General features: G+C 26.3%; 3 protein-coding genes across 3 annotated transcripts; 1 reads left to right on the forward strand and 2 right to left on the reverse strand.

Annotated features, from left to right (window-relative positions):
* Nucleotides 1-13279: 13279 nt before the first annotated feature.
* EAE98_009911 (uncharacterized protein) lies at nucleotides 13280-14333 on the reverse strand (the record flags this gene model as incomplete). Its single annotated transcript, XM_038957532.1, has 3 exons — nucleotides 13280-13684; nucleotides 13858-13962; nucleotides 14025-14333. 3 exons carry the CDS (start codon nucleotides 14331-14333, stop codon nucleotides 13280-13282), a joined length of 819 nt encoding a protein of 272 aa, XP_038805995.1.
* Nucleotides 14334-14517: 184 nt separating this feature from the next.
* Nucleotides 14518-15983, reverse strand: EAE98_009912 (uncharacterized protein). The gene is made up of 2 exons (XM_038957533.1): nucleotides 15357-15983; nucleotides 14518-15265 (listed from the first exon to the last, which is right to left on the reverse strand). The coding sequence occupies exons 1-2, from the start codon at nucleotides 15639-15641 to the stop codon at nucleotides 15023-15025; spliced, it is 528 nt and encodes a 175-aa protein (XP_038805996.1). The 5' UTR covers nucleotides 15642-15983; the 3' UTR covers nucleotides 14518-15022.
* Nucleotides 15984-18973: 2990 nt separating this feature from the next.
* On the forward strand, nucleotides 18974-20347 carry EAE98_009913 (uncharacterized protein; the record flags this gene model as incomplete). Its single annotated transcript, XM_038957534.1, has 5 exons — nucleotides 18974-19129; nucleotides 19184-19288; nucleotides 19343-19734; nucleotides 19801-19878; nucleotides 19939-20347. The coding sequence occupies 5 exons, from the start codon at nucleotides 18974-18976 to the stop codon at nucleotides 20345-20347; spliced, it is 1140 nt and encodes a 379-aa protein (XP_038805997.1).
* Nucleotides 20348-20432: the final 85 nt, after the last annotated feature.

Consider the following 20432-nt stretch of genomic DNA (forward strand, 5'->3'; position numbering starts at 1 on the left):
TACTGGGTAATATACATTCAATTACAATACTAGACATAAAATAAGGGCCGGAACCCACTTTTTCTAATTTTAGCATTATTGATATATGGGGTAAAGTAAAGATATAAATTTATTCTTTCTTTTTAAAAATCTGGTTTTCAGATATACTATCGCCTAACTATTTTTGAAACTATTCCCATAAATTTTATTAATATTATAGCATTCTAATACTTTGTATACTACCTTTCAATATCGATACATACTTTTATACATCTTGATATACTCTTTATTAAAGAATCGAAAAAAACCTTATCTAAAGCTTCCCATAATACTTTCAAGTACTCCTTCAATTTCTTTATATTTTACTCTCCATATCCTATAGATTCTATAAATTCTGAATATAGTTATATCATTCTATACTTCAATATTCATCAGGCATTTTTAATAAGATTAAAATCTGAAGAATAGAAAGGCCAATTAATAATTTGAATATTATTATCAATAAACTAATCCCATATACTATAAGCTATATATATAAGCACATTATTCTATATAAAAATAAGAGATTTATAATACTCCTCAAAAAGCATATCTTCCAAAACCTGAATATATGAATTTGCAGAATACCTATACTTCTTAGCCTCCCAATCCCATTTCATTATATATAATAAAGTCCTTCTATCACCCCAAAAAACTACCTATACAATAATCTTAATATCCCATTTAGATTTATAAATAATAACTAAAGCAGAATCCTATTTCTAAACAGGAATTCCGAACATCCATTCAATATCTTTTCTATTCTTATGCTTAGCGGAATACTTATTATTCTGTATATAAATCTTTCATTTTTCAATATCCCAATACACTCAATATTTGCATTAATCTAATCTCAGCCTAGTATACTCCTCTTTAAACTCAGAATACTTTTTAGTATACCAATAAATAATTTCATAAAGTCTACACAAATCCTTAATATAAATATTACTCATTTTTAGATCTATCTCTTATCAATATATTTCAAACTTTGCTTTAGAATATAAGTATACATATTATAGCATCGATTTATAATCTCAAAGGGAATACTTAAGATTTGTCACGGGGCAGGCAGGCGGGATCAGGAATCTATATTTGACAGTACTGAGAACAATAGATACAGAGTATAGATTAAAATATAACTTAAAGAGCTATAATATAGAATCTTCTAATATAAAGATATACAAAGTTTTTATTTGTAAGCTAGTTTTATAGAACCTAGCTTATTATTTATTGATTATATATATTTATATTATAATATTACCCCCCTCTTTTAGATTGAGTTCTGATAAGGTGATAAATTATGGTTTATAATCTTATAAACAAATAATTCGATTTAGATAGATTCAGACTTATTGGAATATTTATAATAGAAGTTGTAGATCAATTTCTATACACTTTTCAGATAATTGATGAATTCTTTAATTAGCTTATTATAATTAATTCAGTAAATAATATATTTTAAACAAGATTCTTTATAATCTCTTCTTTTTCAATAGAAGTTCAGAATCTCGATAGTTTCAAAATACTCTAAGCTATTGATTTCTATAAGAAGTAGTAACAGATTATACTACTCAGAAACAGGATTATTATATATAAAGTATAATAAATTAATATAAAAAACAAAATGAATTCTTATAAAGATAGATAATTCTAATTTATAAATATAAAGATCTATTAAACTTAGAATCTTAAATAATCTAAAATTCTTTTAATTAAACTTTTTCTATAAATACAGAGTTTTAATATTTCTAATATTCAATCAAACCAAATTATTAGAGGTATATCAGTAGGCAGAAGAACAATAGAAATCAGTATTCTTTAAATATTTAGCTTAATTAATAGTCAATTCTGTTTTCAGATACAAGAAAATTGTTTCTATTTTGAAAACAAATTTCTTAGTATTTTTTATAACAAAACAATTATTTTCAAATAAAAATAACTTAAAATCTAAATAGAAATGAAATCTGTAATTGAAGAAAAACGAAGTTATTCGAATATTTTCGAATTAGATATTATTAATAAAAAATTTAATAAATAAAAATCATTCTATTCAATCATCTTATAAATAAATCATATATAATTTAAGATATTATTTTAGTATTATATTAGCTTTTTTGATTTATTTATTAATCTCAGAATGATAAATAATAAAGAGTTTGGTAAATACTTCTAAATATTTATAAATATATTTCCAAAATTCAAATATAAATTAAGCTTTATAATTAAAGATAATTATGAAAAGCAAATTATAAAGCTTTTAGATATTCTTTTGAAATAAACAAATGATTTCTTTAAAGTTATAAATACTATAATAGGGCAAAAAATATTTTATTTTAATTAGATAATTAACTATTATTATAATAATATTAAAATCAATATTTTCAGGTAAATATATAATGAAATCTATTGAAATATTTCATTAGATTCTTTATGAAATTGAAAGTAAATAAAAAACTTCTTTCTAATCTTCATAATTTGAAGTAATATAGTGGTAATTATAGTAATTGCGGATTTATTATATAATATAATTATAATAGCTAGATTAGTAGTAATCTTAAAACAGTAATTCGAAGGTTTGAGTATAATATGGATAATTAGTAATAGGGGACTTGTAATATAGATAAAGTAGATAAGCTTTTAGAAAATCATAATTAGGAATATATAGCTTTTTTTGATAATATAATAAACTATTGTTTTCAAAGCATTTAATAAAAGTGATTTTCGAGTATTTCGGGGATCCTTTTTGTAGGGATTTTAGAATAGATTTGGAAATAGGGTTAACTTAATAGTTTTTTCGGAATAGGGATAATTGTCACAGCGCCAACTACGTTGCCTTCATGCCTCAGGCATATACTATTAGCGTGCCCTACTTCCTATAAAAGGGTCTTACCCTTCCATAGCTCTTTCATTCTTATAATACAATATAAGTCTTTATTTATATCTTAATAATTTATATTATCTTTTTAAAAACTATTCTAATTTTATTTCTATTCCAAATCCACTGAAATTCTAATTTGATTGAATCAATCAAATCCATTATCACCCCACTATATACCCTAATTGCTATTATTCTAAATTTTAATTATAACTATAATCGATTAGATACCTATATCTAATCTATCCCTTCAATTTTTATTTTTAAATTATATTCTTAATTTTATTAAAACCAATATCTTTTTATTTACAAATTTGTTTAACAATTCAAATATTATATATTTTGTAGTTATTCAAATTATATTTAAATCAATTAAATTATATATAAATATATTCTAAATCCAAATTATTAATATCCAAACCAAAGTCAATAAATTAAATAATATAATTAATATATTGAAAATCGTTATTCAAAATAATCTGTAGATCTTATATTATTATAAGTATTTTATTATTTCTGAAAAGTTTAATAATAATAAACAAAATATTATAAAGTATTAAAATTAATATATTACATTTTATAATATTATTAATTATTATTCAATTATAAATTATAAGAATAAATTAAAGTTTTAAAAAATTATATTTCTTATCAATTTATTTTCTAATTCTACTTATACAAATAATTAAATATATTTTGATACAATTATTAATAATTCACATAATTTCAATCTTTAGTTTTCTAGATAGTATATTATTATAAATATATAAAGTAAATTGAATAAATAATATTAAATTCTTAACCTCTCTTATAAAATATTTATAAATTACAATAAATACAAAATAAAGAAAACTCTATTTAACAATTTTATTATCAAATTTAAATAATTTACTATTAGATATAAAAAGATTATTAAATAATAGATTATAAATCTTAAACTTAAAATTTTACAAGAATTAATTAATATATCTATCAATTACTTAAATAAATCCTTTATTACTAATATTAAAATATAAATAATTTAATAATAAAATATTTATAACAATTTAAAGAAAAAAGCTTATTTTGATAATTAATAAAAAAACCAAAATACTAACTTTAATTGTAATTATTTTGATAATTAACAAAAAAATCAAGGTATTAATTTTAATTATAATTAATCAAAATCCTATAATAAAAAGCTAACTATTACTATATCTTTTTTTACACCTAATCTCTCTAATAATCCTATATAATTAAATACTACTCAATTAAATTAATATTTTTCAATTTGTTATACTCAAGAATAATATATTAAACTTGGTTTTTATTTTTATTATAAAAAACTAAATTATGTTAAAAGTAATTATAAAAAAAACAAATTAAAAATATAAAGTATAATATTAATATTATATAAAATACATTTTTTATATTAATTATTTTCCTATAATTAATTAATATAAAAATCCCGAATCCTATTATAACACTATTATTTCTTTATATCAAAATTTATTTCTATTTATTAATTGTTTTTTAATTATATTATTATATTATATCTCCCTGATTTTCTCTAATTTTATTTAAGTATTTGATCTAAAAGATTATATTAAGAATTTTATTTATTTGAAAAAAAGCAGTAATTCAATTTCTTAATCGAATATATTAAAAGATTAATCTCAATTTATAATTACAAATCGAAATTTTTTATAGAAAATTTACCTTTATAAATTAAAAAATCAATTATATTTAAAAATTCTTTATATTTTAGATTAATAAATAATAAATCTTTTAAAATTTTAATAAAAATCTTTCTTGTATTTAATATAATTATCCTATTTATTAATTTTGTAAATAATAGAGCTATAAATTATAACTTTATTAATAAAAAAGTTATTTTTAAATTTCGAATATTATATATTCTCTTTCTTATATTTATTATTTATTTTTAATTGATAATAAATTCTTTAATATTTTTTCTTAATACATATTCCTAAATATATAAATTGATAACTATAAGAAATAAATTTATTTTATATTACTATTTTATTAATTATAGATTCTATAATCCTTAGTTTTTTATAGCTTTAATATTACAATCCTATTATTAATTGATTAATAATAATATTTAAATTTATATTTATATATTATTTAAGATATTACTACTTTACTAATATTATAATAATTATTATTTTTATATAGAAAATACTCAAAAAATAATTTTATTAAAAAATAGTAAAGTTATATCTAATACTCCTAAATCTTCTTTATAAAGCTTATTCCAAAATCAATTTTTATAGAAAAGATTATAATAAAAGCTTTAAAATCATCTTATTATTATTTGAGATTTATTTATAATCCTTAAAATTATTATTAAAATCTTAGAAATATTCAAATTCAAAATATTTGAGTTAATCTTCAGAAGTATTTTACAAACCTTAATACTTCTAGAAAAATCTAATGAAAAGTATAATATCTAATAAGATTGAATAATATTAGATACTTTACTACTATTAGTTTTATTTAATTTTGTAAAGATTAGAATAGAGATGTTATAAAACTAATCTAAAACAAATTGAATATTATTATAAATTATAGTAAATATTAATGAATAATTTTTATCTAACTACACTATAATATTATAGAAAGTGATATTGAGAAATTCATAGAGAAAATTAATTATCTAATAGTATTTACAATTAATATTTAAATAGATTATTATCTTAATTAAATAATCTATATAAAATTTCTATTCGTACTTATTAATAAAACTTTCTTTTAAATACTTTTGGAATTATAACATTAAACTTATATTAGGTAAGAAATTATTATATAACAAAGAATATCTAATATCCCTAATTGAATTTTAGATTATATATAAATAGCTTAATAATAACTTGAATAAAGGGTTTATTTATAAATCCTATTTTAAATTAACTATTTTATTTTTATTAATTATAAAGCTTAAAGAAAATGTTTATATTTACCAAAATTATTATAAATTAAATAATATTATTATTAAGAATTGATATTTCTTATTATTAATTAAAAAGACTTTTAATACTTTATATTATATAAAAGTTTATATCAAATTAAATATTATTATTATATTTAATAAATTAAGAATTATAAAAAAATATAAATAAAAAATAATTTTTATAATTTGCTTTGATTTTTTTAAGTTTTTAATAATATCTTTTGGTTTTTGTAATACTTTTATTTTATTTCAAAATTATATTAATCATATCCTTTTCGATTTTTTAAATAGAAATTATACTACATATCTAAATAATATTTTGATTTATTCTATTAGTATTATAAATTATTAAAAATAGATTTGTAAAATTATATAAAGATTAATTAATATTGATTTACAAATTGATATTGAAAAATATAAATTTAAAATTATATAAATTAAATACCTTGAATTGATCATTACATCTAATAAAATCGAAATAAATTTAGATAAAATTAAAACGATTTTCAATTGAAAATTATTAATAAAACTAAAAGATTTTCAATATTTTTTTAGATTTATTAACTTTTATTGATATTTTATTTATAACTTTTTGAAAATTATAGAATTATTTAATTATTTATTAAAAAAGGAGTTTATATAGTAATAAATCATTAATTACAAAACCATTTTTAATAATTTAAAGTAGATATTTACTTTTATTTTAATTCTTATTATATTCAATTATTATTATTATATAATTATTAAAATAAATATTTTTAATTAGATTATAGAAAAAATTGTTTTTTAATATAACAATAAGAATTAATTATAATTAATTACTTATTTTTATTAAAATATAATATAGTTAAATATAATTATAAGATTTATAATAAAAAATTATTAGTAATTATTAAATCTTTAAAGAAATAAAGATTGAGTTATATAAAATTCAGAAATTATTTAAAATTATTATTGATTATAAGAATTTGGAGTATTTCATATTAATAAAGATATTGAATTAAAGGTAAGTAAAATGGGTAAAGTTCCTCTTAGAATTCAATTTTTATATTATATATCGATTGAATTATAAGATAATTTATTTTAATATTTTTAGTCGAAAATAGAAAATCGCTTTATATATATCAATTTTAATAATAATTGGATTAAGAATCATTTATAAATAATATTTTTAAAATAAATATTCAATATAATTATATATAGAGATTTTATTAGATAAATAAATAATATTATAAATCTTATTATAACCCTTATAAATATTATTATTTTCAATATTGAAAAACTAATTAATAATTTTATTAATAAAATATATAATTTATTTGTATTAATTATTAATATATACAAAATACTTCAGAATTTTGTTATTTATTATTAACTATTAATAATTAAAAAAAATCTCTAAATAGTTTTTTAAGATTATAAATTAATTAATAAATAAATATTCTATCAAAATCAATTATTTATTTCTTTATTTATTAAGCTTCATATATAAATTATTTATTAAATATATTTGATTAGATTTACTGGATATCTAGATTATATTAAGATTATTAATTTTATTTTTTATATATATTAATAGTTTAATATAATAAAAAAATTGAAATTTATATATAAATCTATTAACTATATTTTTATATAAAGTTTTTTTATTTTATAATTCTTAGATTTCTTGAATCTTTATTAATTCTATTTTGATTTTAATCTAATATTTCTATTAATTATATTATATTATTATCTATTTATAAATATTATAACTATAAATATAATTATATAGTTATTATTATTTAGTATCTAATAAAATATATTATTTTATATTAATAATTAGCCTATTTATAGAGGAATTTACTAATTGTTTTATTGAAAAAGTTTATTGTTTATATAGTATATTTAATAATATTATATTTAATAAAAACTTATAATTCATATTAATATTTTGAATATATTTTTTGAATATTTATTGATTATTTTAAAACAATTTTTTTGTTCTATTTTAAATTGAATAATTAAATAAAAAGATTTAATATTATAATAAAATAATACTTATAAGCTTTTATAAACTTTTATTAGAATAATTAATATAATTAATTATTATTAATAGAATTTATATTTAATAATATTATTTTAGAAATTATTAATATATTCCCGTTTTTATTAACTATAATTTCTATCCATAACTCAAAATCGAATTCTTTTTATTTATCCTACTAAACCTTTTATACTAATAAAAATACAAATTCCTAAAAGCTAATAAGATTACAAATTGATTTGATACCATTTTGATAAAACTAAAAACTTTAATTATCTAAACCATTTAAAAATATAAAGATTATACAAACAAAATATATATTAACATTTTTTTATATAAAAAAAAGAATATAATATAAAGATTAATTAATTTATAAAAAAATAATAATAAATAGATTAAGTTTTATAAGATTCTAAAAATTTATAAATATATCTATTTACTCTAACTACCTATTACTTTCAAAATTTTCTAATATTTTATAATTTATTACTCAAATTATTTTATAATTTAATTAAATTAATTGATTAAATTATAATCAATAAAATAAAGTCTTATTATAATTAAAATTAAATTCTGAAAAGAAATAATAATATAAATAAAGAAATTTAATAATAGAAATTTAATAAATTACTTGATTATTATAATGAAAATAGATTTTATTATCAAATCAAATAAAAATATTATTTATTATTATAATAATTAATTAAGAATCTTAAAAATCAAAAAGAAATAATTATTATATTTCACCTAATAAATCCAAATAAACCGAATCCGCCTACATAAATAAGATTCAAAAGATCTATTATTTCAGATAATTCTACACCAAGTATAATTCCAAAACGAGGGTAGGGTAGATTAAGGAAGGATAACCAACTGACTATAGGCCTTAGAAGAATTTACTTCAACTCTATAACAGAAATTAGAGTTTTTTAATATTATCCCAGAAGATTTTAGATTCTTATTTAATTAAATTCATTATTTATTTAATTTAAATAATAAATAAGCTGATCTTATGGATTAATTTCTTATTACAATTTTATTAAAAATTAATAAAATTAGTTAAATTGTATTTTAATTTACTTGAGATAAGTAAGTTTTAAAAAGGGGATACTATTACGGTGCTAATTATATTGTTTTTATGTCTCAGGTATATACTATTAATATACTCTATTTCCTATAAGAGAACCTTATCCTTCTATAGCTCTTCCACCCTTATAGTACAATATAAGTCTTTACCCGTACCTTGATAATAATAGATTGGTAAATAGATCTAAAGGAGTTTCTTGGTTTTCTAGGGGTATTATAGGATTAGGTTTTAATATAATAAGTAGAAGTTCAGATTTAGATATAATAGAATTAGAAGGGTTAATAGAATCGGAATTTCTTTAATTTTATATAATAATAATAAATTATATTTTCTTAATAATCTTGATTTTTTTCAGAGTATTAATAATCGAAAATAGATTAGGATTCAAGTTTTCTTTTTTCAGAATAATTCGATTTTAGTATAGGAAATATTCATTCTCCTTTTTAGGGAGATTCTCTAACCTTTTAATTAGAATATTAAATTTAATATTTAGTTTTTTGGGGTAATAGATAATTCGGAAATTAAATTAAAATAGAAATTCAGATTAGTGAGTTTAATAATAATTTAGTAGTTTTGTTATTATAAAATATTTATAATATCAAACAGTTTCCAATTTACAATAATTCTTATCTTCTCTGGATTTATCCGGATATTATTTTTCTCTATAATCAGATTAAAAAAGATGATTTCAGATTTCAGGAATTCACATTTTTTGAATTTTATAAATAGATTGGCTTCTCACAATATTTACAGAACTTTTTGAATATAATAAATATATTTCTCTCGGGTATAATTATATATTAATATATTGTTTAGATATGTGGTACAAAATATATTTAAATATTTATATAAAAAGTTGTTAATGAATCTCTAGAATATAGTAAATGCCCCTATCAGCTCAAATAATATAATCAGAAACTCGAATAAGCCGAATTGAATACAGAATATAATTAAATACTCTTATCCTTCCTTAATTCTAATATTATTGAAAATAAAGATAATATTGATCTTATTAAAATATTTTATTCTTTTCAAATTATTTAGGGATTTTTTAATTAGCAATAACAAATATTAATCTTTTACAAACAAATTATTTAGAATTCTATAATCAACACAAAAATAAAGGCTTTTATTGGCTTTTTTAACAAATAGAATAAATAATATAATAAACAAAAAACTAGAATAAATAAACCTTTTCTTCAAATTCTCTTCTAATTATTTTTTTAGAGTTTTAAGTTCAATTCAGAATATAATATATAAAACTTTAAAGAATAATATAGCTTCTTTTTGAAATCAGATTTTGTAATTGTATAATTAATATAATAATAATTTATTAATATTTTATAAGGAAAATACATTTTTTTAGTTTTGGAATTCAGATAAAAGATTATTCGAATCGAATTCTTTTTTTTTGTTTAGGATATTATTAATCTATCCAATAAAGATCTGAAATATTTTATATTTTCAATAAATATATACAGAATAAGCTTTTAAAAAGATTATAGCTATATCTTAATTCTTAAGATCTTTAGGATAATTAGATAGATATATAGATTAGACTTTCAAAAGAATATCAGATAGAGCTTTTATTCAAAATAGACGGGATAGAGTATTACAGAATTTATAATAATATAAACTATCAAATTGAAATAAGTTTATTATAAAATCAATATAGAAATTGTACTTTTTAAACTAAACTATACCTAATACTATAAAATAATAAACTAATTCAATTATATATAAAGTGATTTTTTTTTAATATAATCATTAATTTTAAATTTAATATAAATATAGAAAATAACTCGATTTCTAGATGGAATTTTGTTATCAAATCCAATAACTTTGAAAATAATAGATAGTTTGTATTCAGGAATCTTTTAGAATAATATCCAGTTTTAATTAACAAAAACAATCTCTTTATAATTATTATCCATTATAGCATAAATTGAAAGAGTATCTCTTCCCAAAAGCAGGGTAATAGATAGGATTATTAGATCTATACAATTATTCAATTTATTTTTCAAGAATAATTCTTAAATAATAATAATAGATAAATAAAGTTTACATAGAAAATTGCTCTAATAGCAATTTAAATTAAACAAATCCTATTTCCCAATCTAAACAAACTAATCGAAGAATGGGGTAATAATTAAAACAGAGAGTAAGACAGAAATCAAATAGATATTCTGCCCTTTAATAAATTTCTTGGGATAGGGTTATATCTAAAGGAAATTAGAAATCCCAATTCTGAACTAAATAGAATGGATATCAGAATGTAAACAATTATAAATTAAATAGCTAGCAAAGTCATAATAATAATATTCTTTTTATTTCTTTTAAAACAAACTATTATTAATAATATAATATTAAAAACTAAAATTCATAGAATCTTCTCCTTAAATAAATGGAAAAATAGTCTTATTTATATAAAAAGATTAGATTATAGAATTATAAATAGATTTAAATAATAAAATAAAAATCTTTTTTTAATAAAAATAAAAGTAATAAAATAGTTTTGAGAGATTTATTATTAATACTAATAAAATCCATTATCAAATTATTATAAATAAATAGAATATTTCTAGAAATTATAAAACAAAAACAGATTATAAAGTAGTATATCTTATAGTTCTCAAAAGATTTCTTAAAATAATAATAGAATTAGAATATTATTAGATATCTCGTTTTTTAGAACTAGTTTCTGAAATTTAGCAAAATAGATATTAAAATTAAGATATCTTTATTTGAATTAATATAATTGATTCTGAATATTTTATTTATAATTAGAATCTTTAAAAATATTCTTTAAATATTCCAAAAATAGATTATAATTAGTAAATTACAGAATATTGCGAATAATCTTAAAAAGGATTAGTTTATAAGCTTTTTCAGTAAGTTTTCTAATAATATAAATTAGATAAATAGAAATAATAGGAAAATAATTAGAATTCGAATTTATTTTTATATATATTTATTAAATAAATCTTTATAAATTAAATAGGAAATTATTAAATTCTTTAGAATTAAGGATATATTTATTTAAGTGGGTAATAGTAAATAGAATAGGTATAATAATATTAAATGATTTGAGAATAGATTTAGTAAATATTATTTTAGAGGATGTAATAAAAGCAGACATAGATTTAATAAAACAATTAAGCAGGTGGATATTCTATATAGCAATTTGTTTGTATAAAAAGACTTTAATATATCTTTTAATAAACATTTCTTAAATCTTATATTCGAAGAATAAATTAGTTTCTTCTAATCCAATAGTATATATAGCTATTAATTAGAAATATTAATATTAAGCTTAAGAATCCTTTACTATAATTATACTAAGCTTAAAGGTATTTTTTGAGTAACTAAACAAATACAAAGCTAATATTATTATTATAATAATATTAGGAGAAGCTATGTAATATTATAGAATAAATAGGTAAGATTAGGAATCTATATTCAATAATATTAAGAATAATAGATACAGAATGTAAATTAAAATGTAGCTTAAAGAGCTACAATACAGAATCTTTCAATATGAAGATATATAGAGTTTTCATTTGTAAGCTAGCCTTACAGGGTCTAGCTTATCGCTTATCGGTCACGTGTATCCACACCGTGACAAGATTCCTATTTCTCCCAGGTTTAGAGATTCCTTATAGTCTTGATTTTTTATATTAAAGAATTAATCTCACTATATTACAAAAAAATCTAAATTCGATTTTGATTTTATATAATACTAATCCTACTATACAACTTTTTATAATAAATTCCCTTTTATATTAAGTAAGCTTTTTCCCCTATACAAAAATATTTTGATTTGAAATCATTCAAAATTATAATTATTAAATAATAAAATTTTAAAAATATGATATTGAAGATTTTGTCACATGGAAAATACGAAATACGCAATTTGGCCCTTATTTTTTGTGGGTCACTGTAGCCTTGAGAGCTCATTATGTCATGTTGAACATCTGTGATACTTCAGTTAAATTCAATGTTGAATGATGTAATGTCGTATGAGAGGTGCGTTGTCAAATAGTTTCAAGTGGATCTAATTCTCAGCATTATTTCATATACAGCATCCGTGATGGTCTCTTCCGGGCTGAAATACCATCGCCCGCCGTTATTTCTTCCATCTCCCAGAAGAGCCTTTCGTCTAATATTAGATTGTATTGGAGAACAAAGGCACGACCAAACAATCTAGTAAAATAATTATCTCCGTTTCATTAAATCTCATATCGCAGTATATACAGTTTCCAGAAAAGAAATCTCAAAGTATACACAATTCCCAAAACGTTCTTTCATCATACGGTGATCCTATGCTGGAAGGGTGTTGTTTGGTAGAGTTCCAAATCCACTCGGGAATATATAAGTCCCACTGGCAACATCCTTTGCAATTGTCGCATTCGGCTTGGTATAAGTCTTAATATCGAAACCCAATGACTTGCCCACGGCAACATCGATCAATCCACTGACAATGTTTCCGAACAAAACACTTCCGGCAGCATTAATGTGTGTGAAATCCGTTGGTGTCAAGTTATACGTCGCAGCATCGGTCGCCCCAATAGCATCGACATAGTCTGTGGATGCGCGGTTAAGATCTATGTATAAGGATCCGATCGATTTAGCAACAGCTATGGTAGCATTGGCTTGTACGGCAAGATCTTCTTTGGCAAGACCTGAACTATTGAAGCTTCGACGGGTCAGAGAGGTGACGAGGATCTAAGTACCCAGGTTAGTTAACTCTGTTGTATATTGAGATTGTCGCTGGCACCCCTCTGCCGTATTTTCTGGTCCCCAATGGATAACCCCTGCGTGTTTTCGATACCAACATAAAAGAGGCATTTGAATATCCCCCAATATAGACTCAAGTCTATGAAAAAGTATTGACTTACTGGAGTTCCACCAGCCGCTACTACATCCTCCGCCATGTTCTTCAAATTGGTCATGTACTCCGCAACTGAGATGTTTGCGGTTGCCTTTTGATCATTGTGACCAAACTAGTTTCACGGGTCAGCACTATCTTATCACTTTTTTCTCTCCGCCGTTCGCCAAAACTTACTTGAATTGTAACAAAAGTTGTATAGTCTGCCTTATACTTTGCTACAGATGCCAATACTTTTGCCCAATCGCCACCATTCACGAAGCTTACAGTCGTTGCACCATTGTGTCCATAATTGATACCTCCAGCTCCGTTGCGAAGTGTAGCTAGAAAACCATTACCCCATCCACCACCTGTCAAAGCTGCATTTTGAACGGCCGTTGTTGAATCACCGGCGAGTAGAAATGCTGGTGGTGCTACGCTGTAAACAGGGGATGCGAACAATGTAGTAGCCAGACCGGTTAAAAGGAATCCAAGATTGCGAACCATTTTGGGAGTATTGGAAAGTACGAGTTAATTGTTCGACGGTCGAGATCACGGAGGGTATTTACTGCTTGACAACTGGGTCAATGGGCTTCAGGAGAGTAGATTCGGATAACTACTTGTAAATGAGAAAGCAGGAAGTTGGGGCGGTAGAGGCAGTATATAAAGTATCGTGAGATAACCAGCCAACATGTATTCCTCCGACATTCGGTTCATCATCGGAAAATATTTTCGGTGAATTATTGACCGATGTCTATCTACGTGTGTTTTCCAAGACATGTAATGGATATACTTGGCAGGTACTCGGCCGAAGGCATTCATAATTCTTCCGGAGCGTTTTACCGCGTCGGCGATCTCCAGCAAACCCCGCATTGCCGCGTAACCCCACTTGTTTTGTTGTAAGCAAAACTTTAATCGTTCAGGCAATCTGAAGGCTGGATTCAATACCTTATTAAAGTTTTACTGTCTACCTACCCATGGTGTTTTGAATTATATACCACAGTCAGATTAGAAAATCGAGAGGGGTCATGAGCGTCCTGCTACTGACAGATTTCTGCCTCCATGACCAGCATGGCTAAAATTCTAGCATGCACCTCATAACAAAACCAGTCTGATCGTCCATAGAAGTCAAATCTCCCCCTCTCCCTCGGCGGATTGTTATCCATCTCAACCTGGCATTCGGGCTCAAATGACACTCATCCTATCCTTTGCTTCCTTCTAACCCAAACTTCCCTCTCTCCATTCTCCGCCCCAGAAATTGATCGTAGTTGAACTTCCCAGACTTTCAACTTATAACTTCCTCGGTCACCTTTGCCATGAATCAAATCAAAAGACCAGTCATGTTTTGGACATTGTATTCCTACACTCAATCGTATGCCAAAATCCTCAATGTCAAACGGTGTGCCTCGTGAAAGTGGAAAAGAGGAATGTGGACAGCTCTACCAATTATTCAGTAGTGATTCATCAAATTTCCTTTGGAAATATACCCTCAGTCTTTTCATGGAACAAGAATAAGTAAACTAAACTTACATGATCAACGGCATGAAACTTGCCTTGGTATTGAAACACTATAACTTGCTCCTTGAGTCCAGCTGCTACGGCATCATCAAGCTCGACTTCAACTGCTTGAGGACTATTGGTAACAGGTACATGAAAGACTTTGCAACCAGGTGCGAAAGAACCTTTGCATGGTAAGCGATCGGATAGGACAGTATCTCCGGAGGCTGTAATATTCGGAAAGGAAGATGTAGGGCCAGCCAGAAACCAAGCATCGCCAGATCGAGAAGTACCGACAAAAGGGTTAAAGAATGACATGGCTATGTTGATAGTGGTTTTTCGTCAAGACGACTATGAATCTCTACCTACCCTGTGGTGCTTTTCCCTGTGGTTTTGAAAATTCAAGCAGAGATGCAGCTTTTACTTAAAAGCTTGCTATCTATTGCTAACCACTCTCTAACGATCTGGTTCCTCGGAACAGCCCTTCACAACGCGAACTCTGTTTTGCAATAAGGATGAAACAACAAACGATCCTCCTTCAACTCTTTGGATTGAAGATGTTGGAAAGAAACCATTGGAAAATCTTGATAGTTCTTATCATAGAATTGCGCCACATTGAGACATAGGTATCCTCGGATTAGGTAATCCTTCAGCCACACATGTATCTGTCCACGGGGGTAGGTATTATATGTGGCACATTCTGTCTCTCTAAATATTTCTTCCCCTGAAAGTTTCCAGCAAGTCGACAACACCTGCACTGATAGGTACTATCGAGTATCGACGGCAACCTGTGTTGAGTTTGTGGTCTCTCAGTATTCCTAGCTCACAATCAAGACACATTCAAAGGGGCCTCCGGATTCCCTCGTACTCATATTTGCCTTTTTTGGCAGCTGCTCGTTTGTTTATATATCACCTCCTTGCCTTAATGCTTCTACTTGTTTATCGCGTCTTTCATTTGGCTTAGCGTACGTCACTGTCTATTCTCATATTCTGAATGATGTATGTCGGCAGCTATCATTGGAGTTCAAAGATCCCTTCTCTGGATGCTTGCCGCAACTCAACTTTGATTCATCAATGTCATACAATCTTTTCTCCACCCTGAGAAATGAGTCTCGTTCTTACTTCTTTGAGCGGCTCGTTCCGATCGCGCACCCCCAAAACTGAAACATACCGGTATATCAAAAGAATGATAGTCATGCCACTAGGGATGGGCGAATTATATAATTTGGGGGTCGATTATATAATTTCATATTATAACACTTTTTGAGGTATATAAAATATTATGCTAAGTTTATGCACGTGTTTTTCGGATCAATAAAACCATCAGGATGAATAAAAGTGGGTCGTTTTTGGAAAAAGTTTTTGATGAGTTCTAATTTTCAATTTAGTGTATAATTAGATCTAAAAGTCAGGTGCATCAGTACTAATCATGTGATTTCTATTAGTACTAATTATGTGATTTCTATATCAATTTTATATAATTCAAAATCAACAAAATTTAGATTGAAAGTAGTAGCTATTGGTTTATTAAAGTTAAAAAAAATCTTCAAAATTTCCACTTTCTGTACTAAAAATAATACAATCTGAGCGATATTATATATTATATTTGACTGAGCGATATACGATATTATATATCATCAAATCGCCCAACCCTACATGCCACCAAAAGGACATGAAGATGGAGTGGCTCCTCACGTGCCCAAAGGTGATCTTCTTCGGTTACAACGGAAGCGACGTCCTTGTCTAGTTAGTTGGTCCCTTTTTTTCGGATGCTTTGGCGGCATGAATAAACGACATCAGCACAAAAACCATTCGGGTGCTCTTTAGATTTCTCATCAATAGTGTAATTCATCTCAAGTAGACCTAGAATTCATTTCTACTTGCAAGGGAGTATGCGACCTCATATATGAGGTGGTTAAACAGGCAGTCCTCGCACGGCTGTAGTCAACAAAAGCTATCATTTACTTTCATGTTTTTCCTGGCGTAATGACCGCCAAAAAGTACATGAAGTACTACAAACCTCTTCTTACAGTTCTCCGGCAGTTGCGAGAGATCTTCATGATTCAATCAAGAGACCTACATTGGGAAAGTTTATATTGATTTATCTACTCTGGTTCGCCTGGAACATTGGAGCATCATGGTTTGTGAGTGATGAGCGGGACGAACAAAGGCTGAAATCTCCCTAGTATTGATTATCCATACTGGGGAAATTTGATGCTCATCATTGTTCAAGCATCTTGGCATCTTGGAGAAGATTGATCCCTCGATGCACCGTTAAAACGATAGTTTATATTTTTGGCATCTTTGATCTGACAGGCTGTAGTTCTCAGGAGGGATCACTCTTAGATCTATGCCATCCATGTCAATGCGAACACTTCACAACTTCACAAGTCGATTCATTTCATTCATCAAATATTTCATTGAACATTACGCGTCTCTTTCGCATCCCGTTTCCCATCTATCCTATGTCGCGAATGAGTTGCCGGATTGAATCAATCTGATAACACATGAAGGCTGTCGTGAGTAGTCTCGATCTCGACATCTTGTACTTGAAAAATAAAAGATGTCCATTGACTCTTCCATTGTTTCTTCGACATCTTTGGGAGAATTGTATCTCGACCTTCATTTCCTCCTTTTCCATGGCAAAGTTAGCCAAGGTATCATTAATTATTGGAACACAGGGGTAACACAGGGTTCAGGATAATATTTCTTGTTCTTCGATAGCACACTCGCCGGTATTATTCCGATATCTATCACTTCGTAAGTTCGTGTTGTTTTACCCTGCACAAATTATAAGGCGGTATGGTTTAATAAATGTTCAAATAAACTTCAGGATCTATAGGCTGCTTATGAACAGGCGGTGCAGCATCAAGAGAGTTAGATGACTGTCCAATCTTAATCGGCATTTAATCTAAGGTTACTGCTCCGATCCGATCTTGCTCAAACCACTTTTTCCCGTGGAGTTCTATGGATTTCGAAAATCCAAGGTCAATCAATCTTGTCGTCTCAGTCTGAGACCAGTGCTACGTCTACCAAGTACGGAGTATACGGAGTATGGGTACTTCCATGTGGACGTCCATGTGGATACCTCAACGCTCAGCGGCTTGAGAGCGGGTCAAATTGAGTGGGTTGACCTGCTTTACTTCACCAGAAATATACAGAGACCCACATATCGACCTTATTCAGCCACATTGAGGTACTTGGTATATTCAAATTTCTTTCTTTTCCAATCCTGAGCGTTGGGTATGGAACGAGGGGAGTCAACAAGAAGAAGCATTGTTCTAGAATTCGGGGTCAATATGCGTAGAATGATTGTGACTGATGAAAATAGCGGATCCATCACTTCCTTTTATATCAAAACAAGGACCAACGTTATCATTAAGGAATGACCATCTGTGCTCTATCCCCATACAATATCGAAGAATACCCGCAAGATGTCAAGAAACAGAGCTTCGGGGAGCACGTTATCATTGCCGGTAGTGCGCAAAAGTATAAACAAATGGAAAAGCAAGAAATCTTCTCCCATTCTTGTCGATCGTCTTGATTTTGTAATTTTTTCCCAATGAATCACTAGGCTGGTCACTGTTTTATTTCTTCTGAGTTCCTTTGATCATTGCTTCACTTTTCTTTGCACATTTTAATCTGCCGAGATGGTGACAGAAGCTTCAGATAAAAAAGATGGAATTCTAATCATTACATTACTGTTCTCTGGAATTGCGTGTGTGGCGGTTGCTTTACGATGCTATGTTCGAACTAGGTTGCTGAAGGCATTTGGTGCTGATGATGCCATTGCAGTTTGCTCTTTGGTAATATCTATCACGCAGGGTTTGGAAGGGTACCTATATACTGACATCACATAGTTTCTTTTGTGCGTTGAAGTTGTTTTTACCATGTTGGGAATTAATTCGGGATTTGGACAACATATCGACAGCATGACCATGGAGCATTACTTGCGCGGATTAAAAGTATGCTTCTCGTTACCAAGTCACGGCTTTAAATTTTCTGACATCTTTCTTTAGTGGTGGTGTTATTCGGAAATCATATACCCTCCTACTATAGCTGTTATCAAGATATCCATCGCTCTTTACCTCGTCCGCATCGCCGTGAAGCCAGTTCATATATACACCATCTATATATCCATGACAATCTTCCTCTTGTACACCACAGGTTTTTTCATCATCTTGTTACTTCAATGTAGACCGATATCATTCTACTGGAGGCGATTTGAAGGAGCAACCGATGGGCATTGTTTAGAGGGCTCTACGATAGCAGCTATGGCATATGGCCATGGAGTCGTGAACGTCTTGACAGATCTTACTCTGGGGATAATTCCGGCGTTTATTGTGGCGGATCTTCAAATCACAACAAGAACAAAAGCAGCGGTCGCAATGACTTTAGCATTGGGCTCCATGTAAGCGACGTTGTTCATTTGCCAAATCGATAGAGGTTGCTTCGACAGATACTGACAGACTACCAGTGCTAGCGTGTGCACCCTCACAAGAATCGCATACATTAACGATCTCTTGCATACCAGCGATTATCTCTATTCATTAGCGTATGTTTCCCCTCACACATCATTTTCCATTTACAATTCCACCTATTAACCCCATATCAGTGATGTTGTTATCCTCTCAATTGTCGAAGCAGCTGTCGGGCTCATAGCCTGTTGCTTAGCGACACTCAAGCCTCTCATCCGCTCATTCCTTGACTGGTCGGAGAAATCGATCGGATCATCTGGAGGCCTTCACACGCGCATGATGGATGGAATGCACCGAAGGCGAACAAAAATGTACGACACGGAACTAAATCTCAGGCCCGATCTCGCCATTGTCGGATTCACGACGACAGTAATATCGAGCAACGGACGAGAATCACCACCTCTACATCCGAGTATTAGTCAAACTATGGATGTCAAGAGTGACGTGTGGCTTAGTCCGAGGTCTCATGGAAGTCAAAAGTCAAATAGGAGGTTAGAAAGTGGAAATGGGGTCCAAGCCGCGGTGCCGGCTTGCCAAATAAAGTAGAGACTAATGGACGTGTATGATACCACTTTTTCACATGATAAGTTTCATTTCGTGCGACTTGAGTTTCGTGATTTTTATTTGAACT

This window comes from Botrytis deweyae (assembly GCF_014898535.1).
Source record: "Botrytis deweyae strain B1 chromosome Unknown BDEW_032, whole genome shotgun sequence".
NCBI lineage: Eukaryota > Fungi > Ascomycota > Leotiomycetes > Helotiales > Sclerotiniaceae > Botrytis > Botrytis deweyae.

Excerpts from the sequence above, each read along its gene's own strand:
- EAE98_009912 (XM_038957533.1), bottom strand. The coding sequence starts at position 15,641 with ATGTCATTCTTTAACCCTTTTGTCGGTACTTCTCGATCTGGCGATGCT. Across the intron at positions 15,266-15,356 it reads AGTTTCATGCCGTTGATCAT|AGCTGTCCACATTCCTCTTT; the intron begins GTAAGTTTAGTT and ends AATAATTGGTAG.